At 49.4% G+C, this 25,523-nt stretch overlaps 1 protein-coding gene across 2 annotated transcripts; it reads left to right on the top strand.

The window, feature by feature from the left end:
• Positions 1 to 458: 458 nt before the first annotated feature.
• Positions 459 to 24,315, top strand: INTS3 (integrator complex subunit 3). Of its 2 annotated transcripts, XM_039363235.1 has the most exons (31): positions 459 to 1,255; positions 2,255 to 2,308; positions 4,084 to 4,167; positions 4,336 to 4,419; positions 5,235 to 5,348; positions 5,809 to 5,893; positions 6,117 to 6,183; positions 8,179 to 8,323; positions 9,536 to 9,665; positions 9,891 to 9,988; positions 10,590 to 10,781; positions 11,365 to 11,452; positions 11,804 to 11,883; positions 11,998 to 12,089; positions 12,670 to 12,776; positions 13,638 to 13,766; positions 14,539 to 14,656; positions 16,867 to 16,921; positions 17,151 to 17,254; positions 17,409 to 17,453; positions 17,894 to 18,013; positions 18,142 to 18,295; positions 19,059 to 19,127; positions 19,324 to 19,399; positions 19,652 to 19,765; positions 20,298 to 20,346; positions 21,073 to 21,240; positions 22,054 to 22,154; positions 22,777 to 22,849; positions 22,945 to 23,101; positions 23,688 to 24,315. In XM_039363235.1, exons 1-31 carry the CDS (start codon positions 1,136 to 1,138, stop codon positions 23,763 to 23,765), a joined length of 3,150 nt encoding a protein of 1,049 aa, XP_039219169.1. In that variant the 5' UTR covers positions 459 to 1,135; the 3' UTR covers positions 23,766 to 24,315. The 2 variants fall into 2 exon arrangements, with proteins under 2 accessions (XP_039219169.1, XP_039219170.1); XM_039363236.1 differs by lacking the exon at positions 2,255 to 2,308 and having other exon boundaries at positions 460 to 1,255.
• Positions 24,316 to 25,523: the final 1,208 nt, after the last annotated feature.

Below are 25,523 nucleotides of genomic sequence, written 5' to 3' on the forward strand. Positions count from 1 at the left end.
CGCGAAGGAGAACGGGCATGGTTTCATAGAGCTACGACATGTGAAGACAAGCTCCATGCTTTCATAAAGTAGATTGAGGATGGGTGTCACTCTTCTTGTTATTGTATTGTTATCTGCTGTGGATACTGTATATTAACTGCAAAGCAGGAGTATATTTCAATATAAAGGTTATCTTATTTTCTAGACCTACAGATAGCTATAATCGCTAACCCGGAAAGGAGTTCCCGACCAGGGAGATGGCTGCTCTCCACGTTTCCTAAGTCTACGTCCTCCTCCGAGTGGCATTGCAGACCCCTCCCCCCTTTTCCCCGCCCCGCCTCTTCCTCATTGGCCCGCCGGGAGGGCGCCTGTCACTCTCCGCCGCCTTCGAGCTACGATAGGCCGGAGGAGGGCGAGGAGGCGGGCGCTTGGGAAAGGAGGCCACTTCCGGCCGGGCCGTTTCCTTCGCCCGCTCCCTCACACACTCGCTCGTCCCCCAGCTCTGACTTCCGGTCTTGTGCTGCTGGGTGGGGGGCGAGGCGGCGCACGCTCCCCCCTCCCTTTTCTCCCCCCCCCAGGCGTAGAGCCCCCCTCTTTTCTGTACCCCCTTTTCGTCGCCCCCGAAAAAGGGCGCAGCGCCTCCCGACAGGCTCCCCAGCCAGCCTCGCCGCTCAAGCCCCGCCTCCTGGGGCGGAAGCTCCGCCCCGGGAGCCCCCAGCCCCCTAAGCCCCGCCCCTTAGGAGCAGGACACCCCCCCCCTTGGCCGATCAACCCCTGAAAGACTCCCCCAATTCAGTGGTTAAACACAACCTACTATAGACCCCCCCCCCATAGTAGCTGGAGTCCCCTCCCCAAATAGGGAGCCCCCTCTATTGCCCCCCAAGCTGAAAAGTGGGCCTGCCCCCCCCAAGCAGAGAGAGAAGTGGTGTCCATGTGGCGAGAGGGGGGGGTTAGGCTAGGGCCCCCCTTGTCTGCACCCCCCCACTGACCCCTCCCCTCCAGGGGGTGCTCTCCATCCTCCCCCAAAAGCCTGGGGGGGTGAGTGGGGGGGTCCCCTGTTTCTTGCCCCCCTCCTCTTCCTAACCCCCCCTGGGGGAGAGGACAGAGGCAGGCTTGCTGAGGGGCAGGAAGGGGGGACGCCCCCCTCTCCCCTCCCATGGAGATGCAGAAGGGGAAAGGGGGCTCGGGGGCTGCGGCTGGGGGGGCTGCAGGAGGAGCAGGAGCAGGGAAGCTGCTGATCTACACCAGCCTGGATGGCAAGGATGAGTTGGAAGAGGTGGGTATTGGGGGGGGGGGCTCTACTGTGAGTGGGCGGAGAGGAGGGGGCTTCTCAGGCTCTGCTTGGCCTCCCCAGGCTGGATGAGGAGGCTGCAGGGTGCTTGGTTTTGCCATTGTCCTCCTTCCTTCCTTCTCCCTCTTCCTCTTCCTCCTCCTTCCCCTTCCTTTTCCTCCCTTCTCCTCTTCTTCTTCCCTCTCCCCCTCCTCTCCTTTCCTCCCTTCTTCCTCCTGCTGTCATCCTCATCACCCTCATCGCCTTCCTCCTTCATTTTTCTCTTCTCTTCCTCCCTCTTCTTCCTCCCTCCCTCTCCCCCTCCTCCTACTCTCACCATCTCCCTCTCCTTCTGCCCTCCTTCATTTTCCTCCTCCTCTTCCCCCCTCTTTTCTTTCCTTTGCCCCAGGATGGTCAGGGACCCCTTTCCAACAAACAGCCCAGAAACCAGCAGTTTTGCCTGGCTTGGCAGGGCTGCCTCCAGCTCCTCCTCCTCTGCTCTCTGGGCTGATGAGCAACCTCAGCCTCTTTGGCAGGAGAAGAGAAGCAGCTGTTGTGGAGCCCCCCTAGCTGGGGCTGTGATTGTGTTTGTGGCAGGCATGGTGTGTGGGTGTCTCGGTGTCACACAGGCGGGTGGTGTTTTGATCCTGGCTGGGATAGGGAAGAGAATGTCCTCATTTGGAAACTTGGAAAGCTGATGCTGGTTTTATGATCTCCAGCCAGGCTGGCTTTAAGCCTTTCTTTGCAAAAAACAAAAACACCAAACTTCTTCTTAATCCACAGAGGAAACTTATTTTTTAAAGATATCTAGGATATATTAATATCCCACCATCGACGTACGACTAGAGCTGAACCCCAAATTTAGCTCGCTAAGTAAGAAATTGGAGTTTGGCCCCGTTTTGTGATTTTTCTCGCCACGTTTGCTAAGGGAATCCCTGCAGTTGTTAAACTAGTCACACGGTCGTTAAGCGAATCTGGCTTTCCCCCTTGATTTTTGCTTCTCAGAAAGTCGCAAAAGGGGATCGCGTGACCCCGGGCGATGCAGCGACCGTCATAAATGTGAGTCAGTTGCCAAGCGGTTGAGTTTTGATCACGTGACTGGGGGGAGGCTGCAACGGTCATAATTGGGAAAAACCTTCATAACTCCTTTTTTTTCAGTGCGGCTGTAACTTTGAACTGTCACTAAGCGAACTCTTATAAGTTGGGGACTACCTGAATTTTTTTCTTACCACATTGATGGGCTGGGCAGAGGGACACACCAATATAAATACATGCAGGGGAAAAAAAAAATTATGGGTCATTTTCCCTCCAAGGAGAATGGGCCTGTTGATTGGTTGAGGCAGAGGAGTATAAAACCCGGAATTGTGTTACCGAAATGTGTTTTTTCCCATAGTTTGTGCTGTGAGCTGTGGCTGTAACTGTCTGTTGCTGCTGAGTTCTTCTTAATTTTATCCGCACACCTCTGGATATAAGGTTTCCCTACAAAGAGATGAATGAGTTTAATCCTTTGCTGGTTTTCCCACCTCTCTGGATAAAAGGTCTCCCTGTAAAGAGATGAATTGTGTTCTCTGCAAAGAGAAATTATTCTTGACTGGAGACGGAGCACGTAAAAAGGCCTGAACATGCGTCTTTGGTTGCACTTGCCACCAAACAAGGGAAGCAATTTGCTAGTGTGTGAGCCTAACATCACAATCGGTGACGTGAAGGGCAGTCAACACTTGCCAGAATAAATGTTTGGAGTCTGGAAATCAGCTTAGGAAAACGAGTTGGTTTTTTTTTTTTTTAAATCACCTTCTTGGTGATGTTTTTAGGATCGTTTCCAACAGGATCCAGAATCTGCTTGGTTTAGCCTCAGGGGGTCCTAGAGACTCCCCCCCCCATTTTGTCACTTTCTGCTAAGAAGGGACCCTCAGGGTTAGGGAAAGGGTGTGACAAAGGATAGCTGGTGAAGCAAGAGGAGTGTGGAAGGAGGGTGTGCCCTCAGAGAGGTTAAAAAGGGAAGGAAGGAAGGAAGGAAAGAGAAAGAAAGAAAGAAAGAAAGAAAGAAAGAAAGAAAGAAAGAAAGAAAGAAAGAAAGGAGAGTAGGAGGGAGAAAGAATGAAAAAATGAAATTAAAAGGCATGGGAAGTGAGAAAAAGAAATGATTAGATAGATAGAAAGATAGAAAGATAGAATGAAATAAAGAGAAAGGGATGAGGAGTGAGAAAGAAGGAAGAAAGGAGAGTAGGAGGGAGAAAGAATGAAATTAAAAGGCATGGGAAGTGAGAAAAAGAAATGATTAGATAGATAGATAGATAGATAGATAGATAGATAGATAGATAGAATGAAAGAAAGAAAGGGATGGGGAGTGAGAGAAAGAAGGAAGGAGGGAGGGAGATAGAATGAAGTAAAGAAAATAGAGGGATGGGAAGTGAGAAAGATAGGCAAAGGAAGGAAAGAAAGAACAACAAGGAAGAGGAGAGACAGAAAGGAAGAAAAAAGAAATAAAAGATTTATTTTGCTGCCCCTGAAATTCTTGACTTGGCCTTGGGGTCTCCGTTGAGGGAGCCTTCTCTTGGCATCCAGCTCTGTTTTTCTTCTCAAGGCTAAGGGTACCTCTGAAGGATGGAAGCCTTGAGATGTCACCAGAGAAGCTTTTACCTTCTCAACAGTCCTGACAGTTGCTCTCAGGATCTCCTGGCAAGCCCTCCCTGGACTGACTCTCCCCCATCAGTGTGACCCTCATCTCCCCCCCCCTAATCCAAAGAACTGCTAGGCCTTCTTGGACCACCAGCGGAAGATCTTCAGAACTTTCCTCTGAGTTGGCTCCCATCTTTTCCCCTTTTCCCTTCCAGAGGCTGGAAAGATGCATGGGGACGGTGTCCTCTCTGACCAGCGGGCTCTCCGAGAGGGAGGCCAACGACGCCTTGAATGCCCACGTGAGTTTCCTCCGCTCCTTTGGCTTCGGATCTAACCTGGGTTCTTCTCTGGAGGTCCAGGATTTCAGCTGAAACCAGTGGGAAGGGAGCTTCGGTGCCTTTTTCCCTCCTTCCCTCCCACCTCCAAGCGACCCACTCTGCTGTTCCCTTCCCTTCTTACTCCTCCAGGTGTGCAAAGGATCCCCCCAGCACGAGGAGGTCTGCCTGGGTCTTTTCACCATGATCCTGACGGAGCCCGCTCAAGCACAGAAGGTAACAAGACTTTCCTTCCGGCTTGTCTAGGAGTAACCCCCGTTTCTCCGCTCCTCCTTTGGGAGCCTTGCAAGTTTGTCTAGGAATAACCCCCGTTTCTCCATTCTTTGGAAGCCTTGCACATTCGGACTCTCCCATCACTGTTATAGCTCATCTAGGGTGGGGCATAGGGCTTCTTCCCCCCCCTTCTTCTTTCACTCCCCCACCCTCCCAGTCTTTTTCCGCCTTCTTTCAGCGGTTAAAGAAGCCGCTTGAACCTTCAGCAGTTCAAAGGGACCAGCACCTTGCCCTGCTTGCTCAGCAGGACCTGTTCAGAATTCGAAGCCAGGCTTTTAACATTTCCAGAGGCCAAGCTCGGCTCTTTCCTGGTGGCGTCCGGGGCTGTGCAGGGCAGAAATTTAATCAAAAGCTTCTTCCAGAAGCTCGTTAACCTCTGGAAGGGGAAGGTGGAAAGTTCCGTCTTGTTTTTTTTTTTTCTTTTCCGGTGTGGAGTGACATTTAGTGACACAAATTAGCATTTATGGAGAGGCAAGTCAGCCAGTGGGTTTTATTACTATTATTTTTCTTCCTTTCCTGCATCCTAATATTTCGGTGGCGTCAGAGCCAAAGCAACGGCTGTCCTTCACTTCTGCCGCAAATTTTCCAGCTCGGTCTTCTTGGATATTGATAGCTGTCAATCTGTCCGTTTGTGTCCCAGTATAAGGGGGCTTTTTCCGTCCTGTCTTCCTGCTTATTGACAGCTGTCAATCTGTCACTTTATGTACCAATATAAGGGGGCTTATCCGTCCTGTCTTTCCCCCCCCCCCATGCCACAGAGTTACCGAGACCTGGCCTTGGTGAGCCGAGACGGGCTGACCACCGTGTTGACCAAGATGAACCAGATCCTCATGGAGAAATACCTAAAGCTGCAAGACTCCTGCCGTACCCAGGTGGGAAGCGGGATGCTGTGTTTCTCGGAGCCCTTGAAAAGTGGGGAGGGATGTGTCAAGGGGTGGGCCGGGGCAAATTAGGCCCAGAAGTGATTTGGACCTTAGGAATAACTTGAAGTCCTTTCTGGAATTCCTAAACTCATTTTCCACCAAGATCTGGCGTTAATCGTGGGAAAGAGGGGCTCAGATTTAAGGAAGGAGCCTTAGCAAAATTGGGAAAGAAAAACCAGGCGTTTGGGATCTCTAGAGTGGTCCCAAGACACAATCCCTTTTTTTGTGACACGAAGCCCACCGTAAAAAAAAAATATATCCTTTTTTTCAACTGCGGTTTTAGTTTCAGGACAGCCTAGTTTTGGCGGAGGCCTCTGGAGCTGTGACCGGGCGTCAGTAGGGCTCCGTAACTAGGCGCACGCACGGTCCGCCCTGAGCGCCACGACAGAGTGATTTCTCTTTCCTTCAGTTGGTTTGGTTGCTGCGCGAGATGGTGAGGAGTGGGATTCTCGGCATCGATGGGAATTGCATGACGTTCATGAAACAGATCGCAGGTGGGTGTCCTGAGGGTGCTGCTGCGTTTGCTCCGGAATGCCACTAACCGAGAGGTGAAACTGACTTGATCCTTGTCAGTTCGTCTCGCTTCTTCTCAAACCTCCCCACCTGGTGACTCTGAAACCAGGTCCGCTGCCAATTTTCCTGTGATCGTCGATTTAATAACCGTTTGTTTAGCGGCCAAAGTTTCCTTACTTTTTCTCCCCCCCCCCCCGCTGGCAGGTGGAGACGTCACCTCCAAGAATATCTGGCTGGCTGAAAACATCCTTGACATACTGACAGAACAGAGGTAAGCTGAGTCACCTGGCCAGAACAGCCAGCTTAAAAAAAAAAAAAAAACAAGAGCCAAAGGTGAAACCGGCCAAATCTTGGCTTTTGTGGCATGAGTGGTTACGCCTATTAGTTTATTTTTCTTCTGCCCGGTTTGAACCGGCCCAAATCCTCCCGTTTCCTGAAGTGTTTCCCCCCCCTCCACTCTCTTTTACCTGTCCTTATCCTACCTGGCTCCCCTCATTAGCAGTCATCCTTTTCCAAGCGGCTAATCTCACGACGTTTGCCGGTTCCTGCCGCTTCTGTCCAGCTGGGATCGGTTCCAGCACCGGTTGGAAACCAGCGTTGTGTATTTTTCCGATTCTCTGCCATAGCAGAGAAAAACAATTTTTTGCTAATAAAGGAGAATATTGGTAGCTCAAGGTTGACATGAAGAGTCCTTGGTTTCCTTGCAGACGTTTCATAACCCAACTAGGGAACAGCATCAGTGCTAGAAGGGAGAGGCGGATTTGCAGAGAGGAGGAGGAGGAGGAGAGTGGGGTCCTTAGTGCTCTCTGAGTTTTGTGGTTTCCTTGCAGACGTTTCATGACCCAAACTATCATCACTGCAAGGACCCCTTAGAAAGAGTTTGGCTTAGCCTCCATCTTGGTCAGTTGCTTCCTCGCGGATCCGTGTGCAGAATCGCAGAAAAACAACCTGCAATTATTTTCGTAGAAACATTCAGCTCAAATGCTCTCTAGAATGTTAAAACCATAAGCAGGGGGTCTTAAATTTTAACTATGGCCTGCATTGATCCGCCTTTTCCTGGAAGTGCTGAGAAGCAGGTGCTTTGTGACGCTGCCTCCATTTCTAATTTAACATTTTTTTTTTTTAACCCGCTGAAGCCATTCCTGTTTGGAACATGGCTTGTTGCTGCAGCAATACAATCCGGTTGTTTAAGCAGCGAGGAGGCGGGGAGGGGGCTGTTAAGAGCTCTCCGCTGTTTACTTTCCCCGTGCAGAGGATAAGTGGACGGGTCCCCCAGCTAAGCCCACAATGCCATCTAGTGCCAGCTGGCCAGGAAGGGCATTTCAACCGATGAGAAAACGCTTTGAAGCTGCACATTTTTTTAACCAAGAGATTGGCTGGTTGCTAATTTCAACATGGAACGTAAAATGTACCCTGAAAATTTCCCCTTAGGAAAGCAAAGTGAACACTTCTTTGGAAAAAGGGGGAGTGGAAGGAAGGGAGGGAGGAAGGAACAGGGAAAGGGAGAAAAGGAAGGAAGGAAGAAAGGAAGGAAGGAAGGAATAGATAGATTATGTAGATAGATGATAGATACAAATAGAGATGAATGGATGGAAGGAAGGGAGGGAAGGATGGAAGGAATGAAGGAGATAGATAGAGATAGATAGATATGAATCAATGGAAGGGAGGGAAGGATGAAGGAAATAGATGATAGATAGATAGATAGATAGATAGATAGATAGATAGATAGATAGATAGATAGATAGATAGATATGAATCAATGGAAGGGAGAGAAGGAAGGAATGAAGGAAATAGATAGATAGATAGATAGATAGATAGATAGATAGATAGATAGATAGATAGATAGATAGATAGATATGAATCAGTGGAAGGGAGGGAAGGATGAAGGAAATAGATGATAGATAGATAGATAGATAGATAGATAGATAGATAGATAGATAGATAGATAGATGGATAGATATGAATCAATGGAAGGGAGAGAAGGAAGGAATGAAGGAGATAGATAGATAGATAGATAGATGGATAGATGGATAGATATGAATCAATGGAAGGGAGAGAAGGAAGGAATGAAGGAGATAGATAGATAGATAGATAGATAGATAGATAGATAGATAGATAGATAGCGAAGGAAAGGAAAGGAAAGGAAAGGAAGGAAGGAAGGAGTTAGTATGGATAAAGTCCTGTCCTGGCACGTCAAGGACATTTTGTGTGGGTCTTGTGTGGGCATCAGGGCAGAGGCCAACACCCTGTGGGTCTTTCTTTCTAGGGAGTGGGTGCTGAAAAGCGCGCTGCTGATTGCCATGTCGGTGTACACCTACCTGCGCCTCATCGTGGACCACCACGGCTCCCCATCCCTGCAGGCCCTCCGCCAAAAGGAGGTGGACTTCTGCATTTCGTTGCTCCGAGACCGGGTAAGGAGACCCCGGAGGCTTGCACCCAGTCTGTTCCCCCCCCCCCGCCCCAGCCAGCTCCTGATCTCGCCATCCCCTTCCCTTCCCTTCCACGAGGGCCTGTCCCGGCTGGCTGGCTTCGGTCTTTTAGTTGACACTTTGGGGTTTCTATTTCAGACATTAGGTGGAAAGAGGCAAAGGGTTTTTTTTTAAAGCTCAGAAATGGCTTTGGAGGAAGAGAGGAAGGAAAGGAGGAAGAAGGAGAAAGGATATTTTTATAGTTTTGTTGTACTCTGTTTATGTAGTTTTGTTTTTTTAATATTGTAAGCTGCCCAGAGTTACCCTCTGGTTAGACAGGGAGATAATACATTAGATAGGTAGGTAGGTAGGTAGGTAGGTAGGTAGGTAGGTAGGTAGGTAGGTAGGTAGGTAGGTAGGTAGGTAGATAGATAGATAGATAGATGAGAGGATAGATAGATAGATAGATAGATAGAGAGAGAGAGAGAGAGAGAGAGAGAGAGAGAGAGAGATGATAGAAATGAAGGAGGGCAGGCAGGAAGGAGATAGAGAAGAAAGAAGGAAAGGAAGAAAGGAAGGAAGGTGGTGTAGATAGACATAAAATGAAGGGGAAGAAGGAAGGAAAGAATAAAGGGATAGGGAAGGAGGAAGGAAAGGAAAGGAAAGGAAAGGAAAGGAAAGAAAGGGAAAAAAAGGGAAGGAAAGGAAAGGCATGCATGGCTGAGAATTTCTGGAAGTTGAAGTCCCCCCCCCTCCTTCCAGTTGCCAAGATTGAGAAACTCTGTTTTATTGTGTTTCATTTGGGGAGATCAAATCCCTGGGTTGGGGGGACAGATCAGAGCCTGGCCCCCAAACCTCCAGGGGGTTGAAATTTTGGTGGTTGGGCGAGGTGGCTGTGCCAGAAACCCTGCCCAGAACCTTGAACTGCTGGCCTTCAAGACACCCCCCTCCATCTCCCACCCCCCTCTGGCACCTCGGAATTAATGGCTTGTTTATTGACGGAGCCTTTGCCACCCTCCGGCCTTGTGGACGGGCAAGTTCCTTTTGATCTTCAAAGGGAGGCCTGGCATCCCCAGGGGGGGAGAGCATGGGGGGGCAAGGCTTGGCACGTGGGCAGCCAGGCCTTCGGTCTTCTCCTCCTTGATCTTTGGACAGCTGGCGAGTTTCCCCTTTGGCTTTGATTCTCCATTTTTCTTCCCCCTTTCCTTGGCCAAGTTTATGGATTGCTTCATGATCGGCCGGGATCTGGTGCGGCTCCTGCAGAGCGTGGCCCGGATTCCGGAGTTCGAGCAGCTTTGGAAAGACATAATCCATAATCCACAGGCCCTGAGCCCCCAGTTCACAGGTGGGTAAAAGCACCGAGTGGGATCCCCCCACCCCTTTGCGTTAACCCCTGTCTCACTTAACAACTGCGGTTGTAAGTCAAGGAATGCCTGTATTCTTCCATCACGTTTGAATATTTGATAGGGAAGCCAAGCTATTTCCCCCTGATTGGTTGGTTGTCTTTTAAGACTTGTGGGTCTCTGTACACTTCTCACTTCCCTTTGTGTCTGTTGTGTTCAATCCCCAGGGATGTTGCAGCTTCTGCAGTCAAGGACGTCCAGGAAATTTTTAGCCTGTCGCCTCACCCCAGATATGGAGACCAAGCTGCTTTTTATGACCTCCCGGGTATCTTGTTTCTGTTTTATTTCATTTTTTATCCGGGCTTTATTGTCCATGATTCACTTAACAACTTTGTGTGTGGGGGGAAGCTTGTAAAATCAGGCCCACCTCCCTTAATAACTCACCTTATAGGTAGTCCTCGGCTTCTCTTAGCGACCGACACGGCGGCACTGAAGTCACGACAGCGCTTTAAAAAAGAGACTTAGGACCGTTTTTCACCCTTAATGACCGTCGCAGCCATCCCATGGTCAAACTTCGGACGCTTGGCAACTAACTCACTATACGACGGTCGTAAAACAGGGCAAAACTCACTTAACAAACGTCTCGCTTTAGCAGCCTAAATTTTGGGGGGGGGGATTCTCCATCGTGGTCGTACGTTGAGGAGTGCTGGTCCTCAGCCCTTGTAAATTCCAGAATTGGCATCGCTTAAGTAAGGCGGTTATGATTTTTACGAGCTTTTCTTGTTTTGGGGGGCCACGGTTCTTAAGCGAATCACTGCAAATATAAGTCGTAAGTTGAGGACTCTCCGTATCTCTGCAAGAAGGACCCGGGTCTTACGTCAAGACGGGTCCCGATCCGAGGCAGCTGCTTCCTTCTCTGTGTCCAGGTCCGTTTGGGTCAACAGAAGCGGTACCAAGACTGGTTCCAGCGCCAGTACCTCTCCACCCCGGATAGCCAGTCCCTGAGATGCGACCTCATCCGTTACATCTGCGGGGTGGTCCACCCGTCCAACGAGGTGCTCAGCTCCGACATCCTCCCCCGCTGGGCCATCATTGGCTGGCTGCTGACCACCTGCACGGTAAGCATTGTGGTTTGACCAACATGGATGATGGTTAACGCAGCCGGCAAGTCATCAGCCATCCACGGCTTGAGGGGCTTCAGAGTGGGAAGGGACCCTGGAGGTCTTCTAGTCCAGCCCCCTCCTCAGAATACAGGATGACAGAGTGGGACGGGACCTCAGAGGTCTTCTAGTCCAGCCCCCTGCTCAGGCAGGAGACACTATGCCATTTCATACAAGGGGCTCTCCAGTCTCTTCTTAAAAACCCCCAGTGATGGAGTGCCCACAACTTCTGGAGGCAGGCAGTTCCACTGGTTAATTGTTCTCACTGGCAGGAAATCTCTCCTTAATCGCGGCTTGCTTCTCTCCTTGATTCATTTGAGACTCTTTCATTGTGTGAGTCTGTCTTCTGGGGGGGTGGGGGCATCTAGGGGTACAGTCAGCCCCCCAACCTTGAAGGGTGGGGGGAGAGAAGGGAGACACTTTCCCAGGTTGAAAACTGACCGGAAGCATGCCAGAACGGTGACTCCCGCATAGGCACAACTGGGAACCTCCTCTGGGTTGGGAGCAGCGTCAAACCCTCCCTCCGTTTCTTCTCTTCCAGTCTAACGTGGCTGCTTCCAACGCCAAACTCGCCTTGTTTTACGACTGGCTGTTCTTCAACCCCGACAAGGACAGCATCATGAATATCGGTATGGGGCCAATCTTTTCTCCCCCCCCTCCCCCGATGCTGCTTGGGGTCTTGGCAATTCACAATGACTGTCAGGAAAGGTCGTAAAAAGGGGTAAAAAAACACAATGTCTCGTTTAGTAACGGGAAGCTGTCGGGCTCCACTGAGGTCGCAACTGGAGGACCGCCTGCGTTTGAGCGGGCCTATTGGGTTTTTTTTTAAAACAAAGCGGGCAAAGGTTGCAAACTCCGCAGCCCGGAGTGTGTGTGTGTGTGTGTGTGTGTGTGTGTGGTGTGGTTTTGTGGTTTCTGATCGACCTCCCCACATTTGGTGTGGTGGGGGACGGCTTCGTAACGCTTGGATCATTTCACAGAGCCCGCCATCTTTGTCATGTACCATTCCATGAAACCTCACCCGGCGATCACGGCCACTCTGCTGGACTTCATGTGTCGGGTAAGGCCCCCTCCCGCCCCCTCCCTACGAAACCAGTGGGGAGGGCTCCCTGATGGGCAGCCAACCCCCCCCCCTCACACACACCCCTCCCCCCCTCCCCATTTCTCGTTCCAGATCATTCCGAATTTTTATCCCGCGCTGGAAACTCACGTCCGCCAAGGGGTCTTCAACTCGCTCACCCACATCGTGGAGAAGCGAGTCTTGGCGTAAGACCCTGGGATTTGAAGGTTCCCCCCCCCTTCCCATCCTTGGGGGGGGTGGGCTGCAGATTTTCCTCCCTTGGGGTGGAAAGACCCAACTGGTGTCCTTTCCCAGCCTCCCCGGATAAACAGAGCAAAAACACAATTCCATCCTGTGTCCATTTCTTAAGCAGAAACCCTTTTGGCCAACCGGTTCCTTCTTAAAAAGTGCCTCCTCTCCACTCCTGGCTGGGGAGGATGGGAAGTGGAGTCCAAGAGGGGGCACCCGGTGGGGGATACAGAGGCCTCTTGGGCCTGAGACCGGCAACAAAACACCCATTTGGGAGTCCAACATTTGGGCAGGCTTGGAAAACATTTTTTGATCTTCGAGATAACGTTCTTGTAATAGTAATAAAGTTGGAAGGGACCTTGGAGGTCATCTAGTCCAACCCCCTGCTCAGGCAGGAAAGCCTAGACCATTTCAGACCAATGGCTGTCCAGTCTCTTCTGAAAAACTTGCAGTGTTGGAGCATTCACCGCTTCTGGAGGCAGGTGGTTCTTCACTGTCCCCCTGTCCTGTTTCTTTTCTCCCCCTTCCCCCATGCAGACACCTGGCTCCTCTTTTCGATAATCCGAAGCTGGACCGGGAACTCCGAGCTATGCTTAGAGAGAAGTTTCCAGAATTCTGCTCCTCTCCTTCTCCTCCGGTCGAAGGTAAGCTGGAGGAGAACATTGGGGAGGTGGTCCACCACCATCCAGACCCTAACCCTTCAGGAGATCTTGCTGGCAGTCAGCCGAGGGGTGGGGTCTCTGCCTTTCACCCTTCTTATTTAAAGGAAGCATAAATCAATCCAAATAGAGCAGGGAGGGACCTTGGAGGTCTTCTAGTCCAGCCAAAGATCCCTATGGCTGTCCAATCTCTTCTTCAAAGCCCCCAGGGATGGAGCACCGACAACTTCTGGTGGCAAGCTGTTCCACTAATTAATTGTCCTCACTGTCAGGAAGTTTCTCCTTAGTTCCAGGTTGCTTCTCTCCTTGGTTAGTTTCCATCCCTTGTTTCTTGTCTTGCCTTCTGGGGCTTTGCAGAATCATTTGACCCCCTCCTCTTCTTTGTGGCAGCCCCTCAAATATTGGAAGGCTTCTTTCATGCCCCCCCACCTCCCGTCTTTCTTTTCTTTAGACTAGTCAAACCCAAATCCTGCAGCCGTCCTTTGTATGTTTTAGTCTCCGGGCCCTTTAATCATCCTAGTTGCTCTTCTTTGCACTTTCCCCAAAGTCTCCACTTCTGTTTTGTACTGTGGTGACCAAAACCGGATGGAGCATTCCAGGTGTGTGGCCTTAATAAGGCTTCATGGTGCCTGTGGAGCTTCTGCTGGCAAAGGGGGGTGGGTGAGGGGGGTCCCTGCTGGAGAAATTGGGCCGGCCTTTGCCCCCTTCCAGCCTCTCCTCTCCAAGACCGGACTGTCAGCGTCATGCCCACCGTCGGCACCCCTTGCTCGGCCGCAGGGGATCCTGGGAAATGAAGTTCCTGCTGGAACGGAGACCATCCCTTCGGTCCATCTGCCTCTCTCTTAGGCCCCGCAGTCAAAGTCGAGGAACCGGCGGCCGCAGAGCTGGACAATCACATGTCTGACCGAGACGACAGCTGCTACGACCAGGCCGAAGCCGCCTTCAGCGACGATGAGGAAGATCTCAACAGCAAAGGTGGGGTGGATGTGGACGGGCCCCGTGCTGCTGCGGTTCCTCCAGCTGCCCAGCAGATCATGGCTGCATGCGAAAACCTGGTCTGTGCAAAACAGATCCTGCAGGAGCCGCGGGATGGAGGGATGGATGGCTGCTGGCTGATGTATTTTTACAGACAGACAGGTATAGAGATAGATATAGAGACGATAGATAGAGATAGATTATAGATGATAGATAGATTATAGAGATAGATAGATAGATAGATAGATAGATAGATAGATAGATAGATAGATAGATAGAGATGTAGATAAATAGATAGATATAGATGATAGATATAGATGATAGATCATAGATAGATAAGAGATGATAGATAGATTATAGAGATAGATAGAAATACTAAGAAATAAAACGTGAGCACCAGGAAAAGTTAAAACATTAAAAGTTTTATAAAACGTTAAAAGTTTAAATATAAAACATTTAAAAGTTTTAAATATAGAAAAGATAGAAATAGATAGATAGATAGATAGATAGATAGATAGATAGATAGATAGAGGTGAGAGAGAGAGAGAGAGAGAGAGATAGAGGTGAGAGAGAGAGATGTAGATAAATAGAGATAGATAGAGATAGATAGATGAAAGAGAGAGAGAGATGGATGGATGGATGGATGATAGTTCCCTCCTGAAACCTTGCAAGGAGGACCCTCTGGTCCAGGTGAGCCACCCAGATTGGCCCCTGCGAAAGCATCCGTGCAGAGGGCTTGAGCCCCGGCTGTTCCCCCCCCCTCTCCTGGCAGGGAAGAAGAGGGAGTTCCGTTTCCACCCCATCAAGGAAGCCGCAGTGGACATCTCCCCCTTCCTGGAGCAGCTGGACGAGTCCCTCAAAGACAAGATCCTGCTCCTACAGAAGGGGAGGTGGGTATGGCCCCGGGACACGTCCGTCCCCCTCTTTTTTCCCTTCCAGGCCTTGAGAGGTTGGCCTGCTCTGCCCTGAGGTCTCCTTCTCTTTCCTTCGGCTCTCTGTCCCCCCCCCCTGCTGCTTAAGAATCCTGCTCCTGTATATGGAGGTTCTACCTCCAGGGCCTCCAGCTCTTCTCCAAAGAAGCAACCTGGGAATTAAGGAGACGTTTCCTGATAGTGAGGACAATTAACCAGTGGAACTGCCTGCCTCCAGAAGTTGTGGGTGCTCCATCAATGGAGGTTTTTAAGAAGAGACTGGAGAGTCCCTTGTCTGGAATGTTATAGGGTTTCCTGCCTGAGCAGGGGGATGGACTAGATGGCCTCCAAGGTCCCTTCCAACTCTGTTCTTCTGTAATTCTACTGTCCTTCCTTCCTTCCTTCCTTCCTTCCTTCCTTCCTTCCTTCCTTCCTTCCTTCCTTCCTTCCTTCCATCCATCCATCCATCCATCAATGGAGGTTTTTAAGAAGAGATTGGAGACCCATTTGTCTGGAATGTTACAAGGTTTCCTGCCTGAGCAGGGGGTTGGACTAGACAGCCTCCAAGGTCCCTTCCCACTCTTCTTATTCGGTTATTCTGAGTTCTGCTCCGGATTCTTTTTTTTACCAACCTTGTAGCTGATGCTGGAGACCTCTGGGGAGACATTCTGTGGTTTGTGGGTGGATTGAGTGTGTTGCAAAACATTGTGCAAACGCCCGCCGTGGGGTGGGGTGGGGGAGCAGATAACAGCAGCAGCCACAGAGCCGAGCCAGGCCAGCCCGAGGCAAGAGCCTTATGGCAGCCCCCCCCCCCCTTGGGAAACACACAGCTTGTGTCTTTTAACAACTGAATTTACAACCCACCCAGCCCCTGGCCAAGGCTGAGATTCCTTTTGTGAGTCCTTTCTGAGCCTCTGGATTGCGCAACCACCCCGTGGGGCAGCCCCCTCCCCAGCAGCTCTGGAAGGACTTAAAAAAAAATGTAATGGGGGGGGGGTTTGCAAGGGGGTCTATCCTCCCCCCTCGCACAAGCTGGCTTTTGTTCTCATCCTGTACACAAACCTCAGTTTCCCTCTCTCTCTCTCTCTCTCTCTCTCACTTTCTCTCTGGAATCCAGCTGTGCAAATGCAACTTTCCCTGTTGGGGGGCCTTTTGACCCAGCACCATCCATTAATTTAGCCTGTTGTATGACTAAACATTTAATAGGCTTGTTTTTTTTGCCAACGCTCTGCAGAGAGAATTTGGGGAAGGCAAGCAAAGCTTGGTTAAACCAGGATTTAAACCTGCTGTGAAACCAAGATCCCAGCTGTGGCCGGCCTTGGATCGCCAAACTACTGAGTGTAATCTTCCCAATTAAGACACACACACACACACACACCTGTGTCAATAAGGCAAAAAACGGATTGGCAGGTTTGACATTTGATGAAGTTGAAAGAGGGCTTCGCAATACAATAGAAAAATCACCTCTTGAATCAAAGAGATTTATATCCCCATGTAAAACTTAAACGGGAATAAATATCCCCTGCATGGGGGGGGGATCCCTGCAAGTAGAAAGCAAGCATGTCAGGGGAACCCATCCGTCAGAAGAATAATTTGGGGGTCCGACTCCAGCTGGGTCCACGCAAGGATAAATGAAAATGAGATCCAGACGGCAGCAAAGAAAAGAAGAAATATTTATTTTTTAGCAGCAAAACAGTTTGCATTTGTTTTATAGTGGGGGGGGGGGCTGGTCACGTGCTGATTCTAGGGTGACAGTTGAGGTGTCCGTGTGTGTGTGTGTGTGTGTGTGTGTGTGTGTGTGTAGGTATGTTCTTGTGAACACAGTTAATTTTAACTCTGTTCGCGTTTGCAGACCTCCTCCTTTGATATGCAGATTGGGTCCTGGAGGAAGTGTGTTCATTTGAGTTGCTTTAAAAACTTTAATTTCAGCCTGACTGTCAATCATCTCGTGGAGACACAAGATTCTCGGACCACGGTGGATTTTGCTAACATTTGAAGGGGGGGAATGGAAGCGATATAAATAACAAAATACATTTGGATAGAAAACTTCTCATCCTTCCCAGTGTCAAGCGCACACACACACACACACACACACACACACACACAGAGATCATATCTCTTTTCCTCTCTTTAACTTGAATTTCCTTTTTTTTCTCTCTCTCTCTCTCCCCCCCTCCATCGGCCTGCAGCGATACGGAAGCCCAGTGCGAAGCTATGCAAGAAATTGTGGATCAAGTCTTGGAGGTGACCGCTGCTTTCTGGATTCGCAGGGCCTGGTTTTGGATGGTTTTTGGGGAGGGGGGGGCGGAGTAAATTTGAGCCCCACTTTGTGGCCTAGGATTTTTTCCTTTCGGTCCGTTTCCCAATCAAGCCGCGCTTATTCCTTCCTCCCATCCCGGATTGGATTGTCGCATCCTTTTGCACGCTCACTGTTGTTGTTTCTCTCCCCCCCCCCCCACTGTCTGTTCCCCAGGAGGATTTTGACCAGGAGCAACTCTCGGTCTTGGCCTCCTGCTTGCAGGAGCTGTTCAAAGCTCACTTCCACGGGGAGGTTTTGCCGGAAGAAATCACGGAAGAGTAAGCGGACCGGGAAGGGGATAGTCCGTCCTCCCTCTTACAACGCCTGCTCTTAATCTGGTTTGAGAATAAGCCAGGGTGAAGCCACAGAGATCGAAAGGTGGTTCCGTGTCCTGTGTAAACCCAACGTTTTATGTTTTATATTTCCGCACAGGTCTCTGGAAGAATCCGTAGGAAAGCCGCTTTACTTAATATTTAGGTAGGTCTCCTCCTGTTCGTTCGCTCATTAGGTTTTTTTTTTTAATCCTGCTTTTATTACTTTATAAGTCACTCGAGGCGGGGAATAGATCCAATGCACCTTTCTCCTATTTTCCCCACAACAGCCCTGTGAGGTGGGCTGGGCTAAGAGTCACCTAGCTGGCTTTCGTGCCTAAGGCGGGACTAGAACTCCCAGTCTCCTGGTGATTGGCCCAGCAGGCTTTCACGCTTAAGGCAGGACTAGAACTCGCAGCCTTCCGATTTCTAGGCCAGCCCCTTAACTGCCACACCGAACTGCCTCTCCCTGTGCTGAACCCTCTCTGCTCCTCCCGTCCTCCTCCCTTTTGCGTCCGACGCTTGCGGGAGAAAACCTGCGTGATCCCCCGGGGCTTGACCCTCGCGCGTGTGAATCCGCCAGCCCTGCTTGCTCCCTGTTCGCAGGAACCTTTGCCAGATGCAGGAGGACAACAGCAGCTTCTCGGTCCTGCTGGACCTGCTGTCGGAGCTGTACCAGAAGCAGCCCAAGATCGGCTTCCACCTGCTCTACTACCTGAAGGCCAGGTGAGGGGGAGGCTGTGGGCGGAGGGGGGGTGGCTGGTGCGGGGGAGGACAGTTGCCCTCTGAAGCAGGGAGAGTCCCTGGAAGGACCCTGGGTTCAACTCTCCCCCCCCTCAACTTCACCTCTCCAGCAAAGCGGCCGCCGGGAAGATGAGCCTGTACGAGTCCTTTGCCCAGGCGACGCAGCTGGGGGACCTGCACACCTGCCTCATGATGGACATGAAGGCCTGCCAGGAGGACGACATCCGCCTGCTCTGCTACCTCACGCCCTCCATCTACACGGAGGTGAGGAGACCCCACCCCACCCCCTACCCCGTGGAGGGCAAGAGACGCCCCCCCCCGCTTTGGGAGGGAGGGAGGGATGGGAAGGCTGCCTGCTCGGATTGTGCTTCTCCTCCTCTCCTTCTCCTCCTCTTCCTCTTCTTCTTTCTTCTCTTCTTCCTCCTCTTCTTCCCTTCTTCCTCCTCTTCCTCCTCCTCTTCTTGTTTCTTCCCTTCCTCTTCTCCTCCTCTTCTCTTTCTTTCTTTTCCATCCTTTTCTTCCCCTTCCCCTTCTCTTTTTCTTTTATCCCAATTCCTTCCTTCCTTCGCTTTTCCTGTCCCTCTTTTCCTTCCTTCTTATGCTTTTCCTTTCTGTCCCTTTCCTTCCTTCCTTCCTTCCTTCCTTCCTTCCTTCCTTCCTTCCTTCCTTCCTTCCTTCCTTCCTTCCTTCCTTCCTTCCTTCCTTCCTTTTCCCACTCCCCTCCCCTCTCCTCCTCCTTTTCCTGGCCATCTTCCTCCTTCTCCTACTCCGTGTTTATTTTCCCCTTCTTCTATCATCTACTACTACTACTACTACTACTACTACTACTACTAAGAAAATAAACATCCTTTTGTCTCCAAAACCGGGGAACAGCACACTGTCCCGCCGCCCTCCTTCCTGCCCCCCAAAGAACACAGAATTTCTGCGATTGAAGGTTCTTTTTTTTCCTGGCCAGCAGCTTCTCAGCTGGTTCAATCCCTCCCCCCCCCCGGGTCTCACTCCGCCTTTCCCTTCTCTTCCCCCCCAGTTCCCCGACGAGACCCTCCGAAGTGGGGAGCTGCTGAACATGATTGTCGCAGTCATTGACTCGGCTCAGGTAAGACCCACAACAGACCCACAGCTGGAAGAGAAGAGGGCCCACTAGAGAGGCCTCCTTCGTCCCCAAACCGGGCAGGGAGGAGATGGAGCCAAAGGGAGGAAGAAGCAGCTGTCGATTTTAAACAACTACAAAACCCATCTTGGCTTGGCTTCCTGGTGCATTTTTCCTGTTTGTTTGGGTTTTTTTTGTACAGCTCCAGGAACTGGTGTGTCACGTCATGATGGGGAATTTGGTGATGTTCCGGAAAGATTCGGTCCTTAATATTCTGAGTGAGTTGCAGCCACCCGGAAGGGCATCGGCCTTTTTTCCCAAGTGGCTGGCGGGAGCGATCTCGGCAAAGGGCAGACTAAGAACGAATACTGACTTCAACTCCCAGAATCCTTTGGGAGGGTCCCTTCTTGGCCCAGGAAAAGTGTGGTTCTTAGCCGGGCCGGGTTGTGTGTGTGGAATAGATTGTGGTGTTTTGTGTTGAACTGCGTCTTTAGCAACTCGCTTCCTTTCTCTTTGTTTTTTTTTTTTAGTTCAGAGCTTGGAATGGGAGACTTTTGAGCAATATTGCACCTGGCAACTTTTTCTGGCCCACAACATTCCGTTGGAAACCATCATCCCCATCCTGCAGCATCTGAAATATAAAGGTGAGCCCACTAGGGATGCTAGCGAGCTGCCAGTCTCTGGCCCAGCAAGGGAGAGAGAGAGAAAAAAAGCAGCGGGATCCTTATTATGCAAAATTGGGGCTTTTATTTTTCAAAGCCTCTCTGTGTAGAGAAATACACGCGGTCCTCAGCTTACGACGGATCACTCACTGGCCATTCAGAATTACAACGGGGTCTCTCTAGAGCTAGAGTTGTGACAGGCACACACAAACACATCTGTATGGCCATTTGCTGCCTTCCCCAGCCAGGTGACCGTGATTTGAGGGAGATGGACGGTTAAGAACATCGATGAAGGAATGAATAAAATTAATTTAAATTTGCAAAGCTTGTTTTGACGGTTTCTAGTGTTTCCCACCCATTGGGGAAGAATTGGATTTGCTTAATGGCTACGGCGATTGCAAAAAAAAAATGCTTGCAAAATCCGGTCGTCTTAATACCTTCTTGACTTGCGACGGTAATTCCAAGCTCAGTTAGATTCAAAATTTTTCAAAAAATTGCTTTTTTTTTCTTGCAGAACACCCGGAGGCTCTGTCCTGCTTACTGTTGCAGCTGAGACGGGAAAAGTACGTATTTGAAATTCTCTGCTTGCACTGTTGAGGAACAGCGGCAAATAATTCATTTTTTTTAAGCAGAATTTAGACTTTTTTTTTCTTCTATGGGCAATCCTTGAGTTACAACTGTTTGTTTCATTGGGACTGGACTGGACTGGACTGGAATGGACTGGAATGGACTGGACTGGAATAGAATAGAATAGAATAGAATAGAATAGGAAATAATAGAAAGAATATAGAATAGAGACATTAATGATTTAGAATAGAATAGAATAGAAATAGAAATAATAGAAATAGAATAGAGAATAGAGACATTAATGATATAGAATAGAATATATTCTATATCATTAATAGAAATAGAATAGAGAATAGAGACATTAATGATATAGAATAGAATAGAATTAGAAATAATAGAAGAATATAGAATAGAGACATTAATGATATAGAATAGTAATAGAAATAGAATAGAAAACAGAATAGAATAGAATTAGAATTAATAGAAATACAATATAGAGACATTAGTAATATAAAATATAATAAAATTAGAAATAATAGAATAAAACAGAATATAGAATACAATAGAGACATTAATAATATAGAACAGAACAGAATAATAACTTTATTGTTACTTGAAATGTACATTAATACATCAAAATGGGATTTCCTGGCGTTCAGCTCTCAGAGGTTCATCGCCTCCGCTATAAACTCCATAAACCATAAAGCTGTCATTTGACACAGGCCGACGGAGGAGATGGTGAAAATGGTGCTAAGCCGGCCGTGCCATCCAGACGACCAGTTCACCACCAGCATCCTTCGGCACTGGTGCATCAAACACGAGAATCACCTGATAGAGCACATCAAATCCCTCCTGATCAAGAACAACAGTCTGCCCCGGAAACGCCAAAGGTGGGGTTCAGGAAGAGCCGGGGGGGGGGCATTGTGGGGGGAAGAGGCAGGCGGAAGCTGGCATTTTTAAATTAAAGAAGAAGAAAAAACTTTGAAAACTTTTTTAAACTTAAAAAAAGAGATTAAAAATGCCAGGCTCTTTAAGTTAAAACTTTAATTTGAAGTTTGAAAGTTAACAGGGAGATCTAGCGCAAGCTTTTGTTTTCCAACTCTCTGGCTCCCCCTCTTGGTGTCTCGTGCGGCAGGCCGGTGCTTTATTCACCTCTCAACCTAGTCTTGTGCCTTCTTGAGGACTAGAGACTTGGTCTTTGCGGGGGAAATTGGGAATTATGTGGTTATTTTGGGGGGGAAGAGAAATATAAATCTATTTCTCCTTCCTTCCTTCCTTCCTTCCTTCCTTCCTTCCTTCCTTCCTTCCTTCCTTCCTTCCTTCCTTTCTTTTTCATTCTTTTTTGTCTTTCTTTTTCTCTTTTCTTTTTCTCTCTATCATCTAAAATTTATATCTATCTATCTATCCATCCATCCATCCATCCATCTATCTATCTATCTATCTATCTATCTATCTATCTATCTATCTATCTATCTATCTATCTATCTATCATCTCTTTTCTTTGCCCCTTTCTCACTTACTATTTTGCTTCCTTACTTTCCTTTTTCCAAAGTTCTCCTGCTTTTATTCTTTCCTAAAATTACACACATCTAAACAAGAAGCGAAACCAGCAAGGGAGAAGGAGTTTGAAAAGGCGCTGGAGGGGGTCGAGGGGGGGGGCTTCCCTGGTCCTCCTAACCACCCCTCCCCCCCTCTGCTTTCAGCCTTCGCAGCTCCAGCAGCAAACTGGCCCAGCTGACCTTGGAGCAGATCCTGGAACATCTGGATAACCTCCGCCTGAACCTGGCCAACACCAAGCAGAGCTGTAGGTTGAGGCTGGGGGCCGTAGAGACCCCGGGGTTGGGGGGCCAGACGCTGTTCCAGAGGGATGTTCTGCAATCCCAGCCTTTTCCTCCCGGCAAAAAGGGGGGTTAATGGCAGGGACACCCCCCCACACACCCCATTAATACTCAATCCGAATAGAAGGGACCCTGGAGGTCTTCTAGTCCAACTCCCTGCTCAAGCAGGAGAACCGAGACCTGCTTTCAGACATGGCTGTCTTGAAATCCTCCAGTGATGGAGCACCCACAACTTCTGGTGGCAAGCTGTTCCACAGGTTAATTGTTTCTCCTTAGTTCCAGATTGCTTCTCTCTTTGATTGGTTGCCATCCGTTGCTTCTTGTCCTGCCCTCAGGTGCTTTTGAGAAGAGGTGGACCCCTCCCTCTTCTTTGGGGCACCCCCCCAAATTTGGAAGGTTATTATCATGTGCTCCCCCCCCCCCGATCCTTCTCTTTATTAAACCAGACAGACCCAATTTCTGCAACTGTTCCTTTTATGTTTTAGCCTCCAGGCCTTTAATCATCCTATTAGGTCATTGCTCTTCCAGGGACCCCCCCCTTTTTCTAATGGCCACACTCTCATGACCCCCTCCCCACTTTCCTTCCAGTTTTCAACCAGCCCCCCATTCTCCAGTCCTTGCAACACGTCCAGTGCAGCTGTGACGAAGCCCACAAGATGAAGTGAGTAGGACCCTTGTCGGGGCGTTCCTGCCGGACCCAGCCAGGAATCTGGGGGAGACCTGGTCCCCTCACCCCTTTTCTCCCCCCCTCCCCAGGTTCAGCGACCTCTTCTCCCTGGCCGAGGAGTACGAAGACTCGTCCAGCAAACTGCCGAAAAGCCGACGGAAGGCGGCCCTCTCCAGCCCCCGCAGCCGCAAGAACGCGGCCCAGCAGCCGCCCAACGAGGAGGAGTCGGCCTCCAGCAGCGCCTCGGTGAGTGGGGGGCGGTGGGGGGGGTCTTTGGGAGTGCAGGGAGGGGCTGGGGAAGAAGGTAGGGAGCCGCTGGCCCAGAGGAAGGAAAGAAAGGAATAAGAGAAGGAAGGGAAGGGGAGAATGGGAGAAAGGAAGGAAAACAGATGGAGATGGGAGGAAGGAAGGAAGGAAGGAAGGAAGGAATATATAGATACAGAGGGAGGGAGGAATAATCAGGGAAGGTAGGAAGGAAGGAAGGGAAAAGAAAGGAAGAATGGGAGGAAGGAAGGAGGGGATAGATACACAGATGGAAGGGAAGAAGGAAAGGAATATCTAGATAGGGAGGACTAGAGAAGAATCGGAAGGAAGGAAGGAGGGAAGGAAACGAGAAAAGAAAAGAAGGAATAGAGAAGGGAAGAAGGGAGGGAAGAAGGAAGGAAGATAATAAATAAGCAGCTAGATATGAGATTGTTCCCAGCCTTTACAACTTGTCCTGTTGCTCTTGTTGTGAAGCTTGGATTTTGGGGAGGGGGCTGCCCAGTGACACACCCACAAAGACCCCTCCCATCCAGTGTTTCCCCCCACCCCCACTTTCTCTGACCCACAGGAAGAGGAAGACACCAAACCGAAACCCACCAAACGGAAGCGGAAAGGATCCTCAGCTGTTGGCTCAGACAGCGACTGAGGGGGGGGGCTCTGGGAGTCCCTATGGCGGGGCCCACCCCTGTGCCAACCCCCCCTCCCAAAGCTGCCCTTTTGGGCAAAGGAACTGCCCAGCCCCCAGGTCGAATCCAGATCCGGCCAGGCCAGGCGGACACAATCGCCGGAGAAGGACGAGGCTGCGGAGTGACGCTCTCCCCTGGCAGGGGGTCCTCTTGGGGGGGGGGCTCCATCCCTGCCAGAAAAATGGGTGGTCTGCCCACGGGGGGACACACCCTCGCTGTGCCCACCCCCCACTTCAGCTGGCTGGCTTCCGTGGGGCAGTAACAGCGGCAGCGAAGGGAGGCCAAATCCAGAAACCAGATCAAGAAATGGAGCCCAGTTTTGTTTCCGAGATGTAAATAAACTGTGTGAACTGCTGTGATCACCAATTGGTGCTTCTCCCAAGGAAAACCTGGAGGAGGGAGGGCTTCCTTTTGGGGGGGGGGGAACAGCCTTGCGAGATCTTCCCCAGCCAAGCCAGGCCCGATTTTTCTCTGTCCGTGTTTGCTTCAAATAAAAGGCATTTTATTCTTGCCTCGCTTGATCCAGCCAAATTGTGCCCCTCTCCCCATCACAGCCTCACAAAACCAGCCTTGCGGATGCAAATCAAGAAAGACCCCCCCCTCTCCTTGTCTCTCTCCCCTCCCCCCTCCCCCCTTTCCAAAATCCGCTGGGGGAAGGAAAACTCCAGCAAGGAAATAAAAACCGTCCCTTTTATGTTGACCTGTCTCTTCCCGGCAGAGATGATCCTTTTTTAAGTGGTTTTGAAAAAAAGAAAAGACACTAAAAATTGGCAATTTGGGGGTTTTTTGGGGGAAAAACACACTCCTTTGTCTCATGTTTGGGACCAGGCCAGGCTCAATCAGGGGTTGGGATGGTCCTTTGTGTGTTTTTTTTTTTTTTAAATATCCTTTTGAGTTTTGCTTAGTGATATCAGCATTATTTTGTTATTTGTTCTCTCTCCCTTTCTTTTTCTCTTTGTTTTTTTCTCCCCCTCTTTCACTCCTTTCCTTTCACTTTTTCCTTCTCTCTCCCTCTTTTGCTCTTTTTCTTTATCTCCTTTTCTCACTTTCTTTTTTGCTCTTTCTTTTTCTCCCTTTCGCTTTTACTTTTTCTGTGTCTCTTTCCCTCTTTTGCTGTTTCACTGTTTCTTTTTTCTCTTTGTCTATCTCTTTATATCTCTATATCTATCATCTGTATATCTATATCTATATGTATCTATATCATCTCTATATCTAATCTATTATTTATCTGTCTGTCCCTCTATCATCCATCCATCTATCTTATCTATCTTATCTATCTATCTATCTATCTATCTATCTATCTATCTATCTATCTATCTATCTATCTATCTATCTATCTATCTATCTATCATCTCTCCTTTCCGAGGAAGAACTTAATTAGTTTCTTCAAAAGAGAAAAAGCAAAGGGGCAGACTGACCCAGTGGCTCTCAAACTTAAAAAGTTAATTTTTAGCATTTTCTTCGTTTTTCCACCCTGGTTTCCCGAGCTTCTGTTGGAAGCTATGATCAAAGCACAGAAATCGGTCAGGATTTAAAAAACCTCGCCCCTTTTGAAAAGGAAAAGTGACAGTCACTGTCTTCATTTTTTTTTTTTTTTTTTTGAGGAAAAGAAAAGGAAATCTCAATATTTGGCTTTGTATTAACGGCCTGGGGAACAGCATGGGAAAAAAACAGAGTGACTTTCCACAGGGAAAAAGCAAAAAGCATCAGGCTAGGAA

The sequence above is a fragment of the Crotalus tigris genome, unplaced genomic scaffold (genome assembly GCF_016545835.1).
Source record: "Crotalus tigris isolate CLP2741 ecotype Arizona unplaced genomic scaffold, ASM1654583v1 scf7180000019553.37968852642:3898890, whole genome shotgun sequence".
Taxonomy (NCBI): Eukaryota; Metazoa; Chordata; class Lepidosauria; order Squamata; family Viperidae; genus Crotalus; species Crotalus tigris.